We start from the raw sequence: 19348 nt of genomic DNA on the forward strand, positions 1-19348 counted from the left end.
CTCGGGCCTCTCACTGTTGTGGCCTCTCCCGTTGCGGAGCACCGGCTCCAGACGCGCAGGCTCAGCGGCCATGGCTCACGGGCCCAGCCGCTCCGCGACATGTGGGATCTTCCCGGGCCGGGGCACGAACCCGTGTCCCCTGCATCGGTAGGCGGACTCTCAACCACTGCGCCACCAGGGAAGCCCAGAATGTCTATTTTTGAACTGTGTTTAGTTGAGAGCCTAATGACGTGTTCAGACTACACATTTCATTCTCTTTGTAGCAGTCATCTTATTTATTTTATTTTTGTTACTGAAAAGGCAGTACATAAAATGGACTGCTTTGCACTCTGAAGAACTATTACTGATTCTTTTATTTCCTTCAATATAAAAGTGTGTATCCTCTTTTTTATACACAAATGATAGCATGATAAATACACTTTTACAACTTTCTTTTTTTATGTGGATATTCGTCACAGTGGTCTTTATATGTCATTACATAAAGCTCATTCTTTTTGATTTTCTGTTGTTTGGCTTTATCGTAATTAGTCAATTATAAACAATGCTGTAGTGATTATACACATATGTGAATATATGTATAGGTTAAATTCTTGAATCTAAGGGTACATACATTTAAAATTTTGATAGAAATTATAAGTTGCCCTTTAATGTTAGACCTTCTAAACAACAATATCTTTGTGAACCTGATTACTCACGCACACATTACCAAATTTTTTTGTCCTTGCTAACCTGGTAGAAGAAAAATAATATTCCATTCTAGTTTCAATTTGCATTTCATTTATCATGAATACTCTTGGACATCTTTTCATGTGTTTAAAAAAGTCGTTGAAAAACCCAATCTTTTGAGTGAATTATCTGTGTATGTCCATTAGCCATTTTTTTTGTTTTTATCTTTTTTTTTAATAAAAGCTCTTCATGTATATAAGAAATTAACAGTTTTTTTCTCCCAATTTATTGTCCCCTTTTTAGCTGTGTTTATGAAATTTTTGCCATGCAGAAACTTTAAATTTTTATATAGTTAAATATTTTTTAATCTTTTATGGTTTCTGGGTTTTGTTGACTTGCTTAGAAAGGTCTTCTCTATTGTGAAATTACATATTTTAAATTCCTTCATGTTTTCTTCCAGTACTTTAAGTTTTCACATCCTCTGGTCTCAGGACTCCCTTAGACTCTGAATAATTGAGAACCCTAGAGAGCTTTTGTTTATGTAGGGTATATCTGTTGATTATTGAATTAGAAATTGAAGTGAGAAATTTTAAAATATTTATTAATTCATTTAAAAGTAACAATAATAGATATCTTAGGTATAAACGTAAATGACATTTTAATTAATTTTATTTGATTTTTGGTTGCACCACACGGCTTGTAGGATCTTAGTTCTCCGACCAGGGATCCAGCCCATGCCCTGGGCAGTGGGAGCACAAAGCCCTAACCACTGGACTGCCAGGGAATTCCCGACATTTTTATAAAATAGCTGTTTTTTCTAAAACAAAATAAGTTAGAGAATTGGAATTGTTTTACTTTTGACTTTACAAGTCTTTTCATTGTCTAGCTTAATAGACAGAAATTGAATTCTTAAATGTACTTCTGTGCTTAGCCTGTTTTGATATGTTTTGGTGGGAGTATATGAAGAAAACCCAGCCTCACACAGATATGTAGTTGGAAAAAGGAGGCATGTTTAGTGACTTTTTCAGATAATCGTGGGTATTCATCTTTGATACTATAACTTGACAAGTAGTGTAGTTTCTTATGGGTTAATTGGAATGTGGCATCTGAAACCATATCAGTGAACGTTTTGCACTCTATAATGTTAAAATCTTGGTCTGTCTTCAACGTTGATGGATCTTTTACCCATGTAAGATTTTGTACCATCATGTATTGGTTGTTTGGAAAATGTTGGTTTGCTGATTTATGCAGAGCTTCCAAATATTGATGTACTTTATTATACAATATCCAATATCCAATGTATTACCACTGATCTCATCAGAAAAACCTTTAAGTATTGGAAGGTTGTCAGCCTCATAGTGGCAGATAGAAGTTTTCAGAAATTTTAATTTTTTTCTTTAAAACTCAAATTTTATCAAGGGCAGCAAATGCTGTTGATTGGTGGTAACAGGCTCACTTTGTTCATTTTTAAGAAAATGTCTGCCAAATACCTAAGTCTGGAAACCATAATTTGTCAGTTGTTATTTTAAGTGAATGTGTTCCATGAAAAAGAGACTAGTTCAGCTTGCACTGTTTCCTTGGGACAACCATTATACTTTGGTTTATAGCAAAAGTGCTGTAAGTACATTTCGCATTTCGTCACACAAAATGTTAAAAAGGTATGTTCTCAAGTGTCAAGATTTAATGAAAATAATTTTTTACTGCTGCTAGGACATTCTTAAGTGAAACTATCTCTTTTGACTGTTGAGTGTTTGGCATAATATAGTTTGTTGCCAGTGCCACTGCCTTGATTTGTGCTATGGTGCCAGTAGTCTTTGCCACCATTGCTTTTGCACTAGCAGTGCAAATGTCAACTCAATGAAGAAGGCACAGGATGTCTTTGTTATTCTAAATTTAGTGTCAACCACTGATCCCTTGAAAAGGTCATGGGGACCGCCTTTGAGAATCGCTGCTTCAGGGTTTCATTTTTTACCTTCAGGCTTTCAGGAGATGATCTCTAACCCTTGCCCCCCAAGAGTAATCACTAGTATAGATTAGTTTCACCTACTTAAATTTACCTATAAATCCTAATCCAGTTGGAATTATTTTAGTGTAAGAAATGAGATAGGAAATTAACGTTTGTTTGTTTGTTTTTCTAAATGGCTAGTTATTTGACCTGGCATTCTTTATTGAATAATCCATCTTTTTTTTCCCTGTTGATTTGAAGCACACTGTAGTAGATTTCTGGACATAGTATTCTGTTCCGTTAATTAGCCTGTCTATTTATGAATATACTTGTACTATGCTCTTCAAATTATTATAGCTTTATAGTGTTTTATTATCTTGCAGATCTACTTCCCCTTCATTACTCTTTTTCTAAACTTTCCTGGCTTTTTGTCATATTTGCTTTCTCTCTCTCTCTCATGCGCACACACACATATTTTTTGATGTATCGTTTTAAAGTAAGTTGTAGGCCATCATGACACTCCCTCTTTATATATCATCATGTATCTCTGTAGAACAGGAACATTTTTCTACATAACTGCAATACCATCATCATCCCTAAAAAAATTAACAGTGATTCCACTGTAGAATTTAGCAGCTGGTCCATGTTATCACTGCCCCAGTTAGCTCAAGAATATCTTTTATACCTGCCTTTTTCCCCTTGAACGAGGAGCAACTTCATGTGTGGCATTTGGTGATTATGGCTCTTTAGTCTTTAGACTCTTTTAGTCTAGAGTAGTTTCCTTATTTTTCCTGCCAACTTTATTGTGATATAGTTGACATACAACACTGTATAGTTGCCTCACTTAAAAAAAGAAAAAATACTGACTTTGAAGTTGTTAGGTAAAATGTCCTTCATCCTAGATTTTTTGATACATATATTGTTTTTTTATTCCTTAATCTCCTATATTTCCTGTAAAATGGAAGTTAGCTAGAGGTGAGATTAGATTCAGGTTATTTTTTTTCTAGCAAGAATACCTTATAATGATGCTGTGTACTTGCTGTTGAATCACGTCAGAGAGCACAAACTGTCAGGTTGGTCCCACTGTTAGTGATGCTGAGTTTGTTCATTTGATTAAGGTAGAAATTCCATTGTAAAGGTACTTTGTCCTCTGTGTATTTTGTAAATAATTCATGGGGTACTGCTTTGACACTACAAAAATCCTGTTCCCCAAATTCCTTTCACATATTCCTTTCCATAATTTAATATCTATTAATAATCCTTGCCTGGATCACTCGTTATATGTGTAATATAAAATAAAAATGAAAAATGTTGATTTACTAATTCTTTTCTTCTGTATTTATTAGATAGTATTCTTCAGGAGCTTTCCTTTTTTCTCCTTTTTTTTTTTTTTCCAAATATCACTGTGGATTTTTTTCTTAGCTTATTTTTCTGCGTGTATAATATACACACAGAAAACTGTACATATCAGAAGTGTACAATTTGATGAATTGTCACAAATGAATACCATCACGTAATCAACATCCAGAACAAGAAACAAAATATTACCAGCACCCTGAAATATTCTGTCCTGCTTTCTCCTAACCACTGGCCCCAACCCCATCCCCCAAGAGCAATTGTTAATATATATTAGTTTTGCCCGCTTCTTGTATTTATATAAATGAAATCATATAGTATATATACTCTTGTCTTGCCTCTTTTGCTCAGCTTTATGAAATTTATCCACATTGTTCCATTCAGTTTCTTCATTTTCATTGTTATGTGGTATCCCATTATGTGAATATACCACAATTTGTTTATCCTATTGCCTTCTTATTAGCTATTAGTAATAGTACTGCTGTGAACATTCTTGTATATTTGACTCTGTTTTTTATTTATTCAGTGTGTCACAATAAATTATAGTTGTTATTCTTTTTGATGCTCAACTTGTCCCAAATATGACCAAATTATGTCTTTTTGACACAGCCCCATTAGTCTTTGAATACTTGCCTGAAATGTATCAATAGCATAAAAAGATGCTTCAGGCTCCTTTTGTATTTTCCCTGTTTCAGACATGAAATCAGCTATTTTTTGAGGATCTCTAGTTCCTTTTAATGAGGATAGTGAGATCAGGTTACTAGATATGCTCATTGATGCTGGGTATCGTTGTCATTAGGCTCTTTCAGTATATAGAGCTAAAAATAAATTTAAAAAGAAAAAGTTTGTTCATATTATTTCCATTAGTTCAGTTTTTAATGTCATCAGTTGTCATGTATTTTTTCACCATTTAAAGGTCCTTGAAGGTATAAATTGAAACTATGAAAATCAAGTTTCCCATCTGAGAAATGTTTGTTCATCTTTTATAAATTTTTTATTATTAGGGGAAGAATGCATGTTCATTGTAGAAGTACAGATAAGCAAGAAGAAGAAAATAACAACTATAACTGGAACCACGTGTAACATTTTGGCATATAGTTGGCTCTCCATATCCAGGGGTTCCTCATCCGCAGATTCAACCAACTGTGGATTGAAAATATTTTGGGAAAAAAAATTCTAGGAAGTTCCAAAAGGAAAACTTGAATTTGCCATGTGCCAGCAACGATTTACATAGCATTTACATAGATAGATCATCTCTAGGTATTATACATAATCTAGAGATGATCTAAAGTATAGGGGAGGATGTATGAAGGTAATGCAAAAACAATATCACTTTACATAAGTGACTTTTGCACCTGCAGATTTTGGTATTTGTTGGGGGGTGGTCTTGGAACCAATCCCCATTGGATACTGAGGGAATGATTGTATATCATAGTCTTCACAAATGAATATACAGTTAATCCTCATTATTCACAGATTCCACATTAGTGACTTTGCCTACTTCCTAAAATTTATCACCCCCAAATCAGTACTCAAAGCACGATGCTTTCATAGTCATTTGCAGACATGTGCAGAGCAGCAAAAAATTTGAGTCTCCCTGTTTATGTTTCTAGCTGGGATCGAACAAGGCAATGCTCTACCTTGTTTCAGCTCTCATACTATAAACAGGTGTCCTTTTTGTGGTCTGTTTAATACCACATTCTCCACATTTTCATGCATTTTGTTGGTGGTTTTGCTGTCTAAAATGGCCCCTAGCATAGTGCTGAAGTACTATCTTGTGTACTTAAGTGTGGGAAGTCTGTGATGTGCCTTTTGGAGAAACTACGTGTGTTAAGTTAGGTAAGCTTAATTCAGGCATGAGTTACAGTGTAAGCCATGAATTCAATGTTACTGAATCAACAATATGTATTGAATGTGGTGCCTTTAAACAGAAATACACAAAACAAGGTTACATATTGACCAGCTGACAAAAATGTTGTGACCAGAGGCTCATGGAACCTAACCCCATATATCCCCTAGGAGCAGGAGTTGAGTATTCACTAATACAGTGTTGGCAGCAAATTTATAGAACATAACTACCAGAAATAACGAGAATCAGCCTGCATATTTTAGTAGGCAAAAATGGGGTCATAAAAAAGATTGCTTTTCATTGAAAAAACAGATTGTGAGAATATGTGATGCTCATTTGTTCCCCTTAGGACAGCAGCGTTCTCGGATGCTTGCTACTCTTTTTAAGGATGAAAGGTGCCAGCAACTTGCTGCTTATGGAATCCTCGAGAAAATGTACCTAGATAGGATCATCAGAGGAAATCAACTTCAAGAATTTGCTGCCATGCTGATGCCTCACCAGAAAGCAACTACAGCTGATGGTAATGATTACTTCTTATAAGTATGTGGTAGTAAATATTGAGGTCACACTAGTAGAACATATGTTAAATTTGAAGCATCTTGATATCTTTCTGTAATATTTTTATGTAACACTTGATAAAAGAAGTATTGACTGAAGATGAATATTATACACAGATATGAGTTTGAAGTATAAGAGTAGCTCTATTGGAAAGCGTTTCATGGAATAAAGCATTTTTTGGAAACTGTAAGAGCAGAAGAATTATAGGCTAGGCTTATAGTGCCTGGTGTTTTAAAGACTCAAACCATTTGATAAGTACCTTAATTAATCTTAAACATCAATTTGTAACAGAGCATAATTATCCAGTCCTATTTTAGACAGAGCAAAATTTGGCACAATAGCTTGCCCAAGGTTACTGAGGGGAAAGTGTTTCCAATAAGAATAGAACTTGGTGTCATGTTTCCTAGGTATTTGCTTAAGTCAGACTGCCTTTGCTGGGAAAGAATTTTGTAATAGATGCTTGTTCATAGCATCAATTATTTTATGTATGTTTATCTACAGAGGTTTTAAAGTAGCTTATAACAGTAACACACATGATAATAAAAATATAGATGTAGGCCACCAGAAACGTGGAAAATGTCAAGACAAACGTGCAGAGCTGTCAGAATCATTGCCTTGGATTCACTGTCATCCCATATTGAAGAGAATCTAAGCTGTAAAGAATTATTTATGTAAGATTTGGCTGAAAGGTATATACCTCACCAGTCTTACTGCCCTGAGTTACAGATTATTGAAGCAATTATATTGACCTATAGAATTTCTTTTATTTAATTGTACTTTAAGAAACAAATCAATTGATTATTATCTTTCTGTCTAAAGGAGATATTTATTCTATAGGATATTCTTTATGCAGATCCTCAGAAAAATTCCTTTTCAGTCTTAGGATTAGTTGTGATTCTCCAGAGCAATTGATTTTTATCTTATTTAAACACTGTGAGTTGATAAACTGGTTGGTTTTCTTAATTTTTTTTAAAAATGTATTTATTTATTTTTATTTTCTGCTGCATTGTGTCTTCGTTGCTGCACGCGGGCTTTCTCTAGTTGCAGTGAGCGGGGGCTACTCTTCGTTGTGGTTTGTGAGCTTCTCATTGTGGTGGCTTCTCTTGTTGCGGAGCATGGGCTCTAGGCACACGGGCTTCAGTAGTTGTGGCATGTGGGCTCAGTAGTTGTGGCTTGTGGGCTCTAGAGCGCAGGCTCAGTAGTTGTGGCTCACAGGCTCTAGAGCACAGGCTCAGTAGTTGTGGCGCACGGGCTTAGTTGCTCCATGGCATGTGGGATCTTCCTGGACCAGGGCTCCAACCGTGTCCCCTGCATTGGCAGGCGGATTCTTAACCACTGTGCCGCCAGGGAATTCCTGGCTTTCTTAATTTGATGGGCTGCTAGAAAGTTTAAAAAATTAAACTTGTAGCCCACCTGTAATGTGTGTGTTTTGATTGTTGTTACTCTTTTTCTTTTTAACTTTAAAATTTTCTTGTCTTCTGTGTATTCTGAGCAGCTTTAAATAAATTCTTTTGCAAGAAGATGTCTGATAAACAAAAGCTAGATAAATAAGAAAGAGTTTCTAGAATTGATGTAGTTGAGCTTCACATTTGACTTTGAGCATTCTGGCCATGAAAAAAAGAAAGATAACATCAGATAATTCTTTTCTCAAATGAGGGCTATTCACTAGGATCTTGGAGAATGCAAATGATTTTCAAATTTCTCATAGGAGACTATGTATCAATATATAGGACAGGCATTTTGTCTTCTTCCTCTTCCATTTTAGACTTTATTGCCTTCCTTATTTATCTTTCTTGGACATCTTTGTTTATTGTCATTACAACCCTAGGCTAGCAATCTTGAGGCATAGTTTTGTTGTTGTTATTACAATTCAGTGGTTTCAGTATATTCTCAGAGTTTTACAATGTAACTACTAGTCTACTTTCTGCTCTAGAGATTTGCCTCTTCTGGACATTTCATATAAATGGAATCATACAATATATGATCTTTTGTGACTGGCTTCTTTCACTTAACGTGATGTTTTCAAGGTTCATCCATGTTGTAGTGTGCATCAGTACATTCACTTTTATTGCCAAATAACATTCTGTTAACCACATTTTATTTCTTCATCAGTTAGTGGACATTTCGGTTATTTTCACTGTTTGGCTATTAATAATACTGCTGTGAAAATTTATGTAAAAGTTTTTGTGTGGACATAAGCTTTTAATTCTCTTGGATGTATATCTAGGAGTGGAAGTACTGGGTCATATGGTAACTCTATATTTAGTCTTTCGAGGAGCTGCCAGACTGTTTTCCAAAGTGGCTGCACCATTTTACATTCCTGCCAGCTGTGTGTGAGGGTTCCATTTTCTCGATATTTTCTCCCACACTTGTTATATTATCTGTCTTTTTGATTTAGTCATCCTAGTGGGTATGAAATGTGGTATCTTATTGTGGTTTTGATTTGTATTTCCCTGGGGGCTAATGGTGTTAAGCACCTTTTCATATGCTTATTGACCACTTTTAAATTGGGTTATTTATGCTTTTATTATTGAATTGTAAGAATTCTTTATACATTCTAGATCTTATTATCAGATAAATGATTGGCAAATATTTTCTCCCATTCTGTGTGTTGTTTCTTCACTTTGTTGATAGTATCTTTTGAAACACAAAAGTTATTAATTTTGATGAAGTCCAATTTATGTTTTTTCTTTTGTGGCTTGTGCTTACAGTGTTGTATCTAAGAAACCATTGCCTAATCCAAGGTTATGAAAAGTTGTTCTGTTTTCTTCTGTAAATTTTATAATTGTAGCTGTTACATTTAGGTCTTTGATTCATTTTGAGTTAATTTTTGTATATGGTGTAAAGTAGGGGTCCAACTTTATTATTTTGCATGTGAATATTCAGTTGTCCCAGCACCATTTGTTGGAAAGACTCTTATTTCCCCACTGAATTGCCTTGGCATCTTTGTTGACAATCAGTTGACTGTAAATGTGAGTTTATTTCTGGACTCTAAATTCTGTTCCATTATTCTGTATGCCTGTCCTCATGCCAGTACCACACTGTCTTGGATGCTGTATCTTTGTAGTAAGTTTTCTTTTTTTTAATTTTTAAGTTTTGGCTGCGTTGGGTCTTCGTTGCTGCACGCGGGCTTTCTCTTGTTGCGGTGATCAGGGGCTACTCTTCATTGTGGCGCGCGGGCTTCTCATTGCAGTGGCTTCTCTTGTTGCAGAGCATGGGCTCTAGGTGCACAGGCTTCAGAGTTGCAGCATGCAGGCTTCAGTAATTGTGGCATGTGGGCTCAGTAGTTGTGGCTTGCAGGCTCTAGAGCGCAGGCTCAGTAGTTGCGGCACACGGGCTTAGTTGCTCTGCGGCAGGTGGGATCTTCCTGGCCGAGGGATCGAACCCACGTCCTCTGCATTGACAGGCAGATTCTTAACCACTGTGCCACCAGAGAAGTCCCTTGTAGTAAGTTTTGAAATCAGAAAATTTGAGTCTTCCAACTTTGTTCTTTTTCAAAATTGTTTTAGCTTCTGTGGGTCCTTTGAATTTCCATATGGATTTTAAGATCAGCTTGTCAGTTTCTGCAAAGAAGCCAGTTGGGATTGCACTGAATTTGTAGATCAATTTGGAGAGTACTGCCATCTTAGCAATATTAAGTCTTCCATATTTTCCTGTTTATTTAGGTCTTTATATTGGAAAGTTGCTAAAAAAGTAGATCTTAAAAGTTGTCACAAGAAAAAAAATTATAACTGTGTGAGGTGATGATGTTAATTAACTAAACTTATAGTGGTAATCAATTCACAATATATACATATATCAACTCACTATGTTGTACACCTTAAATGAATACAATGTTATATGTCAATTATATCTCAATAAAACTGGAAAGGAAAAAAAAAGAAGTGGGTGAGCCACACCTTCAGGATGGGGCCTGAGGTCCATAACTTTGTCAGGCCCTGTATTATCTTACTTAAGGGAGGATCCTATGCCTGATATCTCATGAAGGGATCCTGCCTTCCAAACATTTCTCACGTTTGCCTCAGAGTAAAGTGCTTGTGAAGTGCCCAGGGGAATAGAGATATTTCCATTGAGCAGTGTTTTTTGACTTATCAGGCTTACAAACAGCATGATTGTTTGCATGATTGTTTTGCTGCTGCTTGCTAATAAAAGTATGTGCTTATAGCAAGAAAAGAAAAGTTAGTGAAGTTGGTAGCTAGTCTGAGGAAGCAAAACCCCAAACCCAGAGGATTAAATCTGTTCAGCTAGTTAATAAATACTTGCCAATCATTTTCTAAATGTTATTTGTATTTAACTGCATGTTATTCAAAATGTATTAAGGGATTTTGGTTACTTTTAAAATTTTGATAAGAATAAAGGCAATGATTATGAGTTAGTACATGCCTAGAAAATTTTTAACAAGATGCATCTTTTAAGAGTGTAAAACTAGTTTCAAAATTATAACATTCTTATTTATATTTAAGGTTCTAGCATCTTGGACAGAGCTGTTATTGAACACAATTTATTGTCTGCAAGCAAATTATATAATAATATTACCTTTGAGGAACTTGGAGCCCTTTTAGAGATTCCTGCAGCTAAGGTATTTTCTTATTTCCAATACATAAAAGGAAGTTAAGAGACTAAATTATTGACATAAAGAGAAAATAAAATATATACAGTTGGACCTCCATATCTGCGGATACAAAACTTGTGGATACTTTGGAGGAATATTTTGGAGGGCCAACTGTATTCATTGTACTACTACATTTTATATAAGGGTCTTGAGCATCCGTGGATTTTGGTATTCATGGGGGCTACTGGAACCAATCCCCCATGGATACCAAGAGACGACGGTAATTGATAAATATTGGCAGTTGCAACAAAAATATACATTAAAAGCCTAAGGTAAATGGAAATAAATTATTTGAATGTCAAAATAGTACTGTAATGGAATTGTCTTTGATTTGGTTTTTTTTTTAAGTTGTATTTTATGGTAAAGTGACCTAGAATGGAAATCTTAAAGGGGTTCCAGGTTATGATACCCATTTTGTAAGAATATCTTTGTTTAGTATCTGTTTAAATCCACTTCATAGTGGTTTCTGATTTTTAACTAACATTTGATCTATGCTTAATTCTTTTTTCTGCCCTAGATTGACTCAAAGTTTAAAAAATTCATCTCTTTGAGAGAATGACTATGGTAATACTGTAGGCTATTCTGTTGTAACTTCTGTGCTTGATTTAACTTAAGAAGTTGACTGAGTTATTAGGGAGTTAATTTTATTCTTAGTCATGGTAACGTTTGGTTGGCTATGTATAAATTCCCAAAAAGTACCAGTCGTATGTAGAGGGTATTTCACATAACATCTATAAAACATTCTCTTAATTTTAAGTAACAGTAAAAGCAAGCAATCAACCTTACTTTTGCCTAACTTGTAGAACTTTTTTTTTAACATCTTTATTGGAGTATAATTGCTTTATATTGTTTGTTAGATTCTGCTGTATAACAAAGTGAATCAGCTATATGTATACATATATCCCCATATCTCCTCCCTCTTGCGTCTCCCTCCCACCCTCCCTATCCCACCCCTCTAGGTGGTCACAAAGCACCGAGCTGAACTCCCTGTGCTATGCGGCTGCTTCCCACTAGCTATCTATTTTACATTTGGTAGTGTATATATGTACATGCCACTCTCTCACTTTGTCCCAGCTTACCCTTCCCCCTCCCTGTGTCCTCAAGTCCATTCTCTACGTCTGCGTCATTATTCCTGTCCTGCCCCTAGGTTCTTCAGAACAATTTTTTTTTAGATTCCATATATATGTGTTAGCATACGGTATTTGTTTTTCTCTTTCTGACTTACTTCACTCTGTATGACAGGCTCCAACTCCATCCACCTCACTACAAAACTTGTAGAGCTTAGAGTCATGTAGTTATGGTCACATCCCCTTTTATCTGTTACTGAAATTTAAATTTAGTATTTTCTAATACAATTCCTTTACGTGTACACATTCAACACACAGTAAAGGACGTGGAACAATTTCGGAACCAAGGCTTCAGTTACCATTAAATGGTGCTTTCTTCTTAGGCTTTGACGTATGATCCCTTGCTGAGACTAAGGGAAGTGAATATATTTTTAACAATAAATGCTAGTCACAGTCTGTTCAAGAGTGATTTAGGGTTGATTGTGAAGATGGTCAGAGTTACTAAAATGACTGTCACAACCAGTTTACTAAACAGACAGTAAACATGAAGTATTTCTTTAGGAATTAGGTAGAGGACCTTTTGCTCCCCTTTAATGGTCTTTTAAATCCTTTTGTTTCCCTTTTAAATTTGAACATTATTCCTCCTTTCAATATTTTCTTCAAAAATATTACTGTCTTAGAGAGTTTTGGGGGTGATAAATACTGTGAAAATTGAAATGAAATAAAATAAGAAAAGCTAGGGATTTTTTTGAGATGTGGATCCCAGTGAGAGGAAAAATTGTTAGTTTGATTTTGAGCAGAGAGAAAAGTTGGTTAGAAGGCTAGATTCTTGCTTAAAATCTTACAACAAGAAAAACAGATCCCAATTAACTTAAAATAATGGATTGTACCCAGAAAGAATTGGGGGGGGTATAACAGGCAGATTTACAGGATTTATTCTTGTAATGAATGGCAGATGAACACATACGTAAAGCTTAGTGATGGGTAACTAAACCAAGAGCTTTCAGTTCTCTTGGTGAGAATATGTGAATAACTAGAAATGATAATTAAAGTGTCTAAGAATTTATTGTTTTTTTTGAACAGGCAGAAAAGATAGCATCGCAAATGATAACAGAAGGACGTATGAATGGATTTATTGATCAGATTGATGGAATAGTTCATTTTGAAAGTAAGAAGTTTTGCTTGTTTATATCATAATGAAATGGCAGTGAAGTGTTGTATATTTGTGATTAAAACATGTTGAGCAATTTCCTTTGACCCAGAATCTTACTACTGGAATGAGCTTATTTCCCAAAGAAATAATTTAAAATAATTTTTATGAACTTATATTCATGAATCTAATTAATGCAGCATTTTCTATGCCGTGGAAAAATTTGAAACTGGAATTGTTATATTAGTTCACTCATTTACTCACCAAACATTTATTGACCACATACCGTGTATTGGGCATGTAGAAATGACAGTTGAATTTCCTGTTCAGCAGCTCACTAAACTGATGAAGACAGACAGGTAAGTAGATCTCTTGTCTTTCTCATTGTCTAATACCTCCTCAGCCCTTCTTCCCACCTCATTTATGCCCTGGACCTTACCCAGAGCCATTCCACTTGTACAGTTTTAATTTGAAGTATCCCACTCTGACCATGACCTTTTCCCAGCCTTTCTAGTGGTCTTTCTCAGGTACTTCTACCTCACCTCTTCCTTGACTGCATTGGAGCCTCTGGTCTATTGGCTTTCACTTTCTTTCAGTCAGCTCAGCCCTTTTTTAACCTTTACTGCTCTTCCTATCCAGCTTAGATTTCATGATTCATCGTGAATCATGAAATCAGGATTTCAATCATTTTCATGATTCAGTTACTTCTTTTACAGATGCCCCAGAACACTTGCCTGCGAACTTTTTGTTCCTGCTGTCCAGCAAAACTTCACCTTGAATGAACCCATTCTCCATCTTTTCCATGCCTGTACTTGAGTAACTAACTAACGTTGCTGGAGAAGAGTCAGAGCACCAGACAGATTGATACCACTGCAAAATTCAAGGTCCTGAATTCTCTACGCCGCCTGGGATTCTTGATACTTTTCTCTAGTCCACTTTTTCCCTACTCTGCAATGACTATTTCAAATTTCATTTTCCTAAACCTCTGACTTTTCTCCTCCTTCACTCTCTGTTCAATATAGATCTAATTCTGTCTTTTTCTTCTTTCGTGTTATATGGGAGATGGTTTCCATCTCTCTCTCCAGTTCTTCCTCTTGTACTTTGGATCCCTTCTCTGAACTCTGCCACTCCCTGCTCCAAAAGAAATCTTTTTTAGGAACCTGAGCTTAGCAATTATTTTGTCTATTTTCATCCTTTTTTTCTCTGTTGGCTTCTTTTTATCAATATTTAAACATGGTCAGGTCTCTTCCATTTTAACAAAAATCCTTTTATCTTTCAGGCTTCATCCTGACTTTTCCACATATTGAATAGGGTTGATCACTCACTCCTTTTTGAGTGCCCCCGCCCCTTCTTGACTTCTGTCATCTCCTTCACCCTGTTCTCCTGTTTTTCCTCCTATTTCTCCAGGTATTCTTCCCAGTTGTTTTTGTAGATTCTATAGTGCTTTAAATTTAAATATTGGGGTTGCTTGGGACATACTCCTCGGCCTTTTCCTCCTCACTCTACTGTTACCCTAGGTAATCTCACCTATTCCCATTGATTCAGTTACCATCTCTATGCAGACAGCGCTTAGATTTCTAGTGTAAATCTCCCTTCTGAGTCCCAGGTTCAGCGGCTCTAATTGATTAATAGGTGTTTCCCACCTGATTGCTCCGTGGGCTTCTCAGAATGAATATACCCAGAACTGAATTCACTATCTCCTCCACTGCCTGCCTCCCAAAACAGCCAGCCAGCCAGAAACTACACTGTTCACTTTCTCCAGCATTCCTTATCCTTGACCCCTTCTCTTCTTCACTGCCCAGAATCCTTCGAATTTTACCTTGTAGTGTATCTGGAATCCATGTACTTTTCTTCATTTCTTACTGTCACCAGCCTGTTCGGAACCCCTGAAACCCCTTCTGGGCTTAAGAAATAGCCTTTTAGCTTTTTTTCTCACATCTACAATAGCTCCTTTCTAGTCCAGTTGCCTTAGTAGAGCCAGAGGGATTGTGATCTTTTAAAAATGCGAACAAACAGAAAAAAGAAATAAAAACCAAATTATTAAATGTTACTCTCTTCCTTGACATGCTGATGAATGGCTTCCCCATTGCTTGTAGAGTAAGATTCTACAAAGTCTCCAAAAGGTCCTGCGTGGTCCTTTATGGTTTTCTCTTTCCATTCCAGCTCACAGGACTTTTTGTTTTTTCCAGCATTGTAAATTCTTTCCCACTTGAAACATTCCAAAATAGTCATCCCTCTCCACAAGCAGCCTCTCCAGCCATCTTCTGTTTGTCCCCATGTCTTAGTTTGAACAATGTTAATCAATAATGATTTTCCTGACTTCCCAGGTTAGGTATGGCTTTAAGTTATACATTCTTGTCACCCTGAATTTCTGAATTTGTCTAAATGTCTGTTTCTGTTAACCAAGCTCAGCTTCCTAGTGATAGATATTAAGTGTCTCTTGTTCTCCATGGTATATCCAGCATCTTTTCCAGTGCCCTGCACGTTGTAAGTGGGAAATAAATAATTATTGAATGAGCAAACACAGTGTATGATGAAGAGTATAGCAGAGGCGTCACAAAGTAAACACAATTTAAATTAACGTATACCAACTTGATAGAATATGGGATATTTTACTTTCTAATTTTCTTAGATGTAAAAACTACAATGGTAAATCTGCTCATAATAAGAAGTAAAACATTACAAGGATGAATAAAGGAAGAGTCCGTAATGTCTTTCTACTTTCACCTGCATTCTTCTGATCCCAGCTGCCTGGCATAACTAATGTCAGTCTAAAGTCTCGTGTGCCTTTCTACATGCTTATATAGATAAGTAAAAACATGTAGAGATTTTTTAAAGTGGCATTATACTTTAAAGTACATAGTGTTCTATGAAGTGTTTTTTGTTTGTTTGTTTGTTTGGGGGTTTTTTTGGCCACACTGCTTGGCACGGGGAACTTCCCCAACCAGGGATCTAGCCCATGCCCCCTGCAGTGGAAGCTCAGAGTCTTAGCCACTGGACCACCAGGGAAGTCCCAAAGTGGTTTTGTTTTTTTTTAAGTTAATGTACTGTGAATATATTTGCAAGTCACTAGATATAAATCTAATTTATTTGTTTTAATAGCTGCATAATATTTCGTGGAGTTCAACTATCCACCTGTTGATGGACATTCAGGTGGTTTCCTTGTGCGTATCTTTATATACTGGGACACTTAGTTCTATAGAACAGAGTCTCAGAAGTTGCATACTTTGCATCAGAGGATATACATATTTTGATTCTTAATAGCTACTGCCAGTTTGCTTTCCAGAAAGGTGTAGCCATTTACACTTCCACCAATACGAGAGAATGAATCTTTAAGAGCTGGATATTCTTCTTCTTTTTATCTTTTGCCAATTGTTGAGGGGAAAATACTATGTTATTGTTTTATTGTGCATTTCCTTGGCACTAGTGAAGTTTAATATCTTTCCATGTATTGGCCATTAGTATTTCCTTTTCTGTGAATTCATGTTAGTTTTTCTTGTCTATTTCCTTCATTCCCCCTCCACACCTTTCCTATCTGTGTTACAGATATTTTTCTCTTTCTGTCAGTTGTGTTTCTGTAACGCAATGCATGCCATAAACACATTTAAAAGCTCTTTTGCAGCCAAATATGTCCATTTTGAATTTTATGGCTTTTGTGTTTTCTGTATTGATTAGGAAAGTCTCCCTCCCACCTAGAGGGGTGGGATAGGGAGGGTGGGAGGGAGACGCAAGAGGGAGGGGATATGGGGATATATGTATATGTATAGCTGATTCACTTTGTTATAAAGCAGAAACTAACACACCATTGTAAAGCAATTATACTCCAATAAAGATGTTAAAAAAAAAGTCTCCCTCATTTTGGGATAAAATTAATATTTTCCTAAAATTTCTTCTAATATTTTATTTATTGTTTTATATTTAGAAATTTAATCTGTCTGCAGTTCATTTTTGTGTATAATTTTAAGGCATGGTCTAGTTTTTTTTTTAAGATGGATTGCCAATTATGCAGATATCTTTTATTAAATAAAACATCCTTTCTGATCTTTGGCGTATATTAGGTTCCACATATATGTTCGGATCTATTTCTGTACTCTATTTGGTTCCATTGATCTGTAACAATATTAGGTAATAAATTTATAGTAAATTTTACTGTTAATAAAGGAATACCTATTCCTCCACTACTATTTTTTAATTGAGTTGAAATTCACATAACATGAAATTAATCATTTAAAAGTGAAAAATTCAGTAACATTTAGTATGTTTACAGTGTTATGCAACCACCATCTCTACCTAGTTCCAGAACATTTTCATCTTCCCAAAAGGAAATCCCATGCCCCTTAAGCAATTACTCCTCATACCTCTCTCCCCAACCCCTGGCAACCAATTTCTATTCTGTCTCTATGGATTTACCTGTTCTGGATATTTGATATGAATGAAACCATACAATATGTGACCTTTTAGCTTCTTTCAGTGATCGTAGTGTTTTCAAGTTTCACTTTCCCCAGTTGGTGGCAGTGTCTTACGAAGCAGTAGACATTGGTGAGGGAACAGGTGGCCTCAGTGAAGTTGTCTGTCTGACTGCTGCAGTTGAGGTGGTTTGGTTTTATTTTGTGTTTTTTGTTTTGTTTTGTTTATACTTTGTGCCAGTGATTGGGGTACTTTTCTTAACTATTTCTTAATTAGCTTAATTTCATTAACTAAGATTTTTGGAGTAAACTTTTAAAAATCAATGTTACTGTATTTATCTTCTACCTCAACATTCACTGTGGTTGCAAAGGAGTAATTTCAACTTTGTACATTATTCCTTTTTTCTTTAGCACGAGAAGCCCTGCCAACATGGGACAAACAGATCCAATCGCTTTGTTTCCAAGTGAATAACCTTTTGGAGAAAATCAGTCAGACAGCACCAGAATGGACAGCACAAGCCATGGAAGCCCAGATGGCTCAGTGAATCCTTGCAGAATTTCTGTGCACATTGCATCTTTTTCCATGTTGTACAGATTAATTTCACTATCTCTCAAAAGCATTTGCATCATGACCTTACATATTTCAATCCCTTTTATGCTGGATTCAATTTAAAGAAGACATTATTAGAGCAGGAAGTACAAGCATTTAAAAATATGTAGTTCCCATTTATTCAGGGTCTCTGTATCAGGCTAACTCAGATGTTTTGAAAGCTTTTTCTTTAAACAGAGTAAGTGAAGTATCTGTGGCTAAAAAGTTTGGGATTTGTGATAACTTTGTAGTTATGTAAAACTTAAGTGCTTTGTGCCTCTCCACATGTGGTTATCTAATAAATGGAGAAGTGAGCCAAATAAAAGTAGTACTTTGCTTTTAATTAGTGAACAGTGTTTTGTTCCCTTTTCCTTTCAATTAAGCAGACAATTATTTATACCATATGCAAGAAATGCAAAGATAAGCCAAAAAGCCTGTTCTCTAGGCATTCACAGAGTCACAGAGCTAAGAGTCAATATATGAAATACTTGTAGTTGTACCAAGTACTAGAGTACATAGGCAGGAGCTTTTCACTTAGCAGAGAGAGATCAGGGAAGACTCCTCAGGATTATTTCAGCCTTGCTTTATAGTGAAAACAGGGAAGAACTTTTAAAAAAGAGTTTGGGAGCTTCCTTGGTGGAGCAGTGGTTGAGAGTCCAAGTGCCGATGCAGGGGATGCAGGTTTGTGCCCCAGTCTGGGAGGATCCTACATGCCATGAAGAGGCTGGGCCCGTGAGCCATGGCCGCTGAGCCTGCGCGTCCGGAACCTGTGCTCCGCAATGGGAGAGGCCACAACCGTGAGAGGCCCACGTACCGCAAAAAAATAAATAAATAAAAATAATAAAAAATAAAAGAGTTTGTAGGCAATTACCAGTTTCAGCTCCAGCATATAAGGAGCTGAAGTCATCACTCCATCCTCACAGCAAGACACATCCCACAACATGCAAGGACAGATGGATAATGTAAGCAGACAGATTGAAATTTCAGAACTATAAAATTTTAAAATATATAGTTGATATGCTAAGAGAGGATGGAGAAAATGGAATCATAAGAAAAAGGCTGAACAGGCAGAAAAATCAATGCCTTTTATTAGATCTGAAGGAGAATTGAGGTCATAGGGCAAACCACCACTCCCAAACTGAAGAAACAG

General features: G+C 36.0%; 1 protein-coding gene across 2 annotated transcripts in view; it reads left to right on the plus strand.

Annotated features, from left to right (window-relative positions):
* The window catches only part of COPS4 (COP9 signalosome subunit 4), a 36959-nt gene extending 18112 nt beyond the window's left edge, over positions 1-18847 (plus strand). Inside the window, exons 7-10 of one of the 2 annotated variants that reach the window (XM_024755896.1) lie at positions 6166-6336; positions 10838-10953; positions 13137-13221; positions 18021-18518. In XM_024755896.1, coding sequence (XP_024611664.1) covers positions 6166-6336; positions 10838-10953; positions 13137-13221; positions 18021-18154 — 506 coding nt within the window. In that variant the 3' untranslated portion in view covers positions 18155-18518. Of the gene's footprint in view, positions 1-6165; positions 6337-10837; positions 10954-13136; positions 13222-18020 lie in introns of both variants that reach the window. The other variant, XM_024755897.1, reaches the window with a different exon arrangement.
* Positions 18848-19348: the final 501 nt, after the last annotated feature.

Source organism: Neophocaena asiaeorientalis, unplaced genomic scaffold (assembly GCF_003031525.2).
Source record: "Neophocaena asiaeorientalis asiaeorientalis breed wild unplaced genomic scaffold, Neophocaena_asiaeorientalis_V1.1 scaffold173, whole genome shotgun sequence".
In the NCBI taxonomy this organism is placed as follows: Eukaryota; Metazoa; Chordata; class Mammalia; order Artiodactyla; family Phocoenidae; genus Neophocaena; species Neophocaena asiaeorientalis.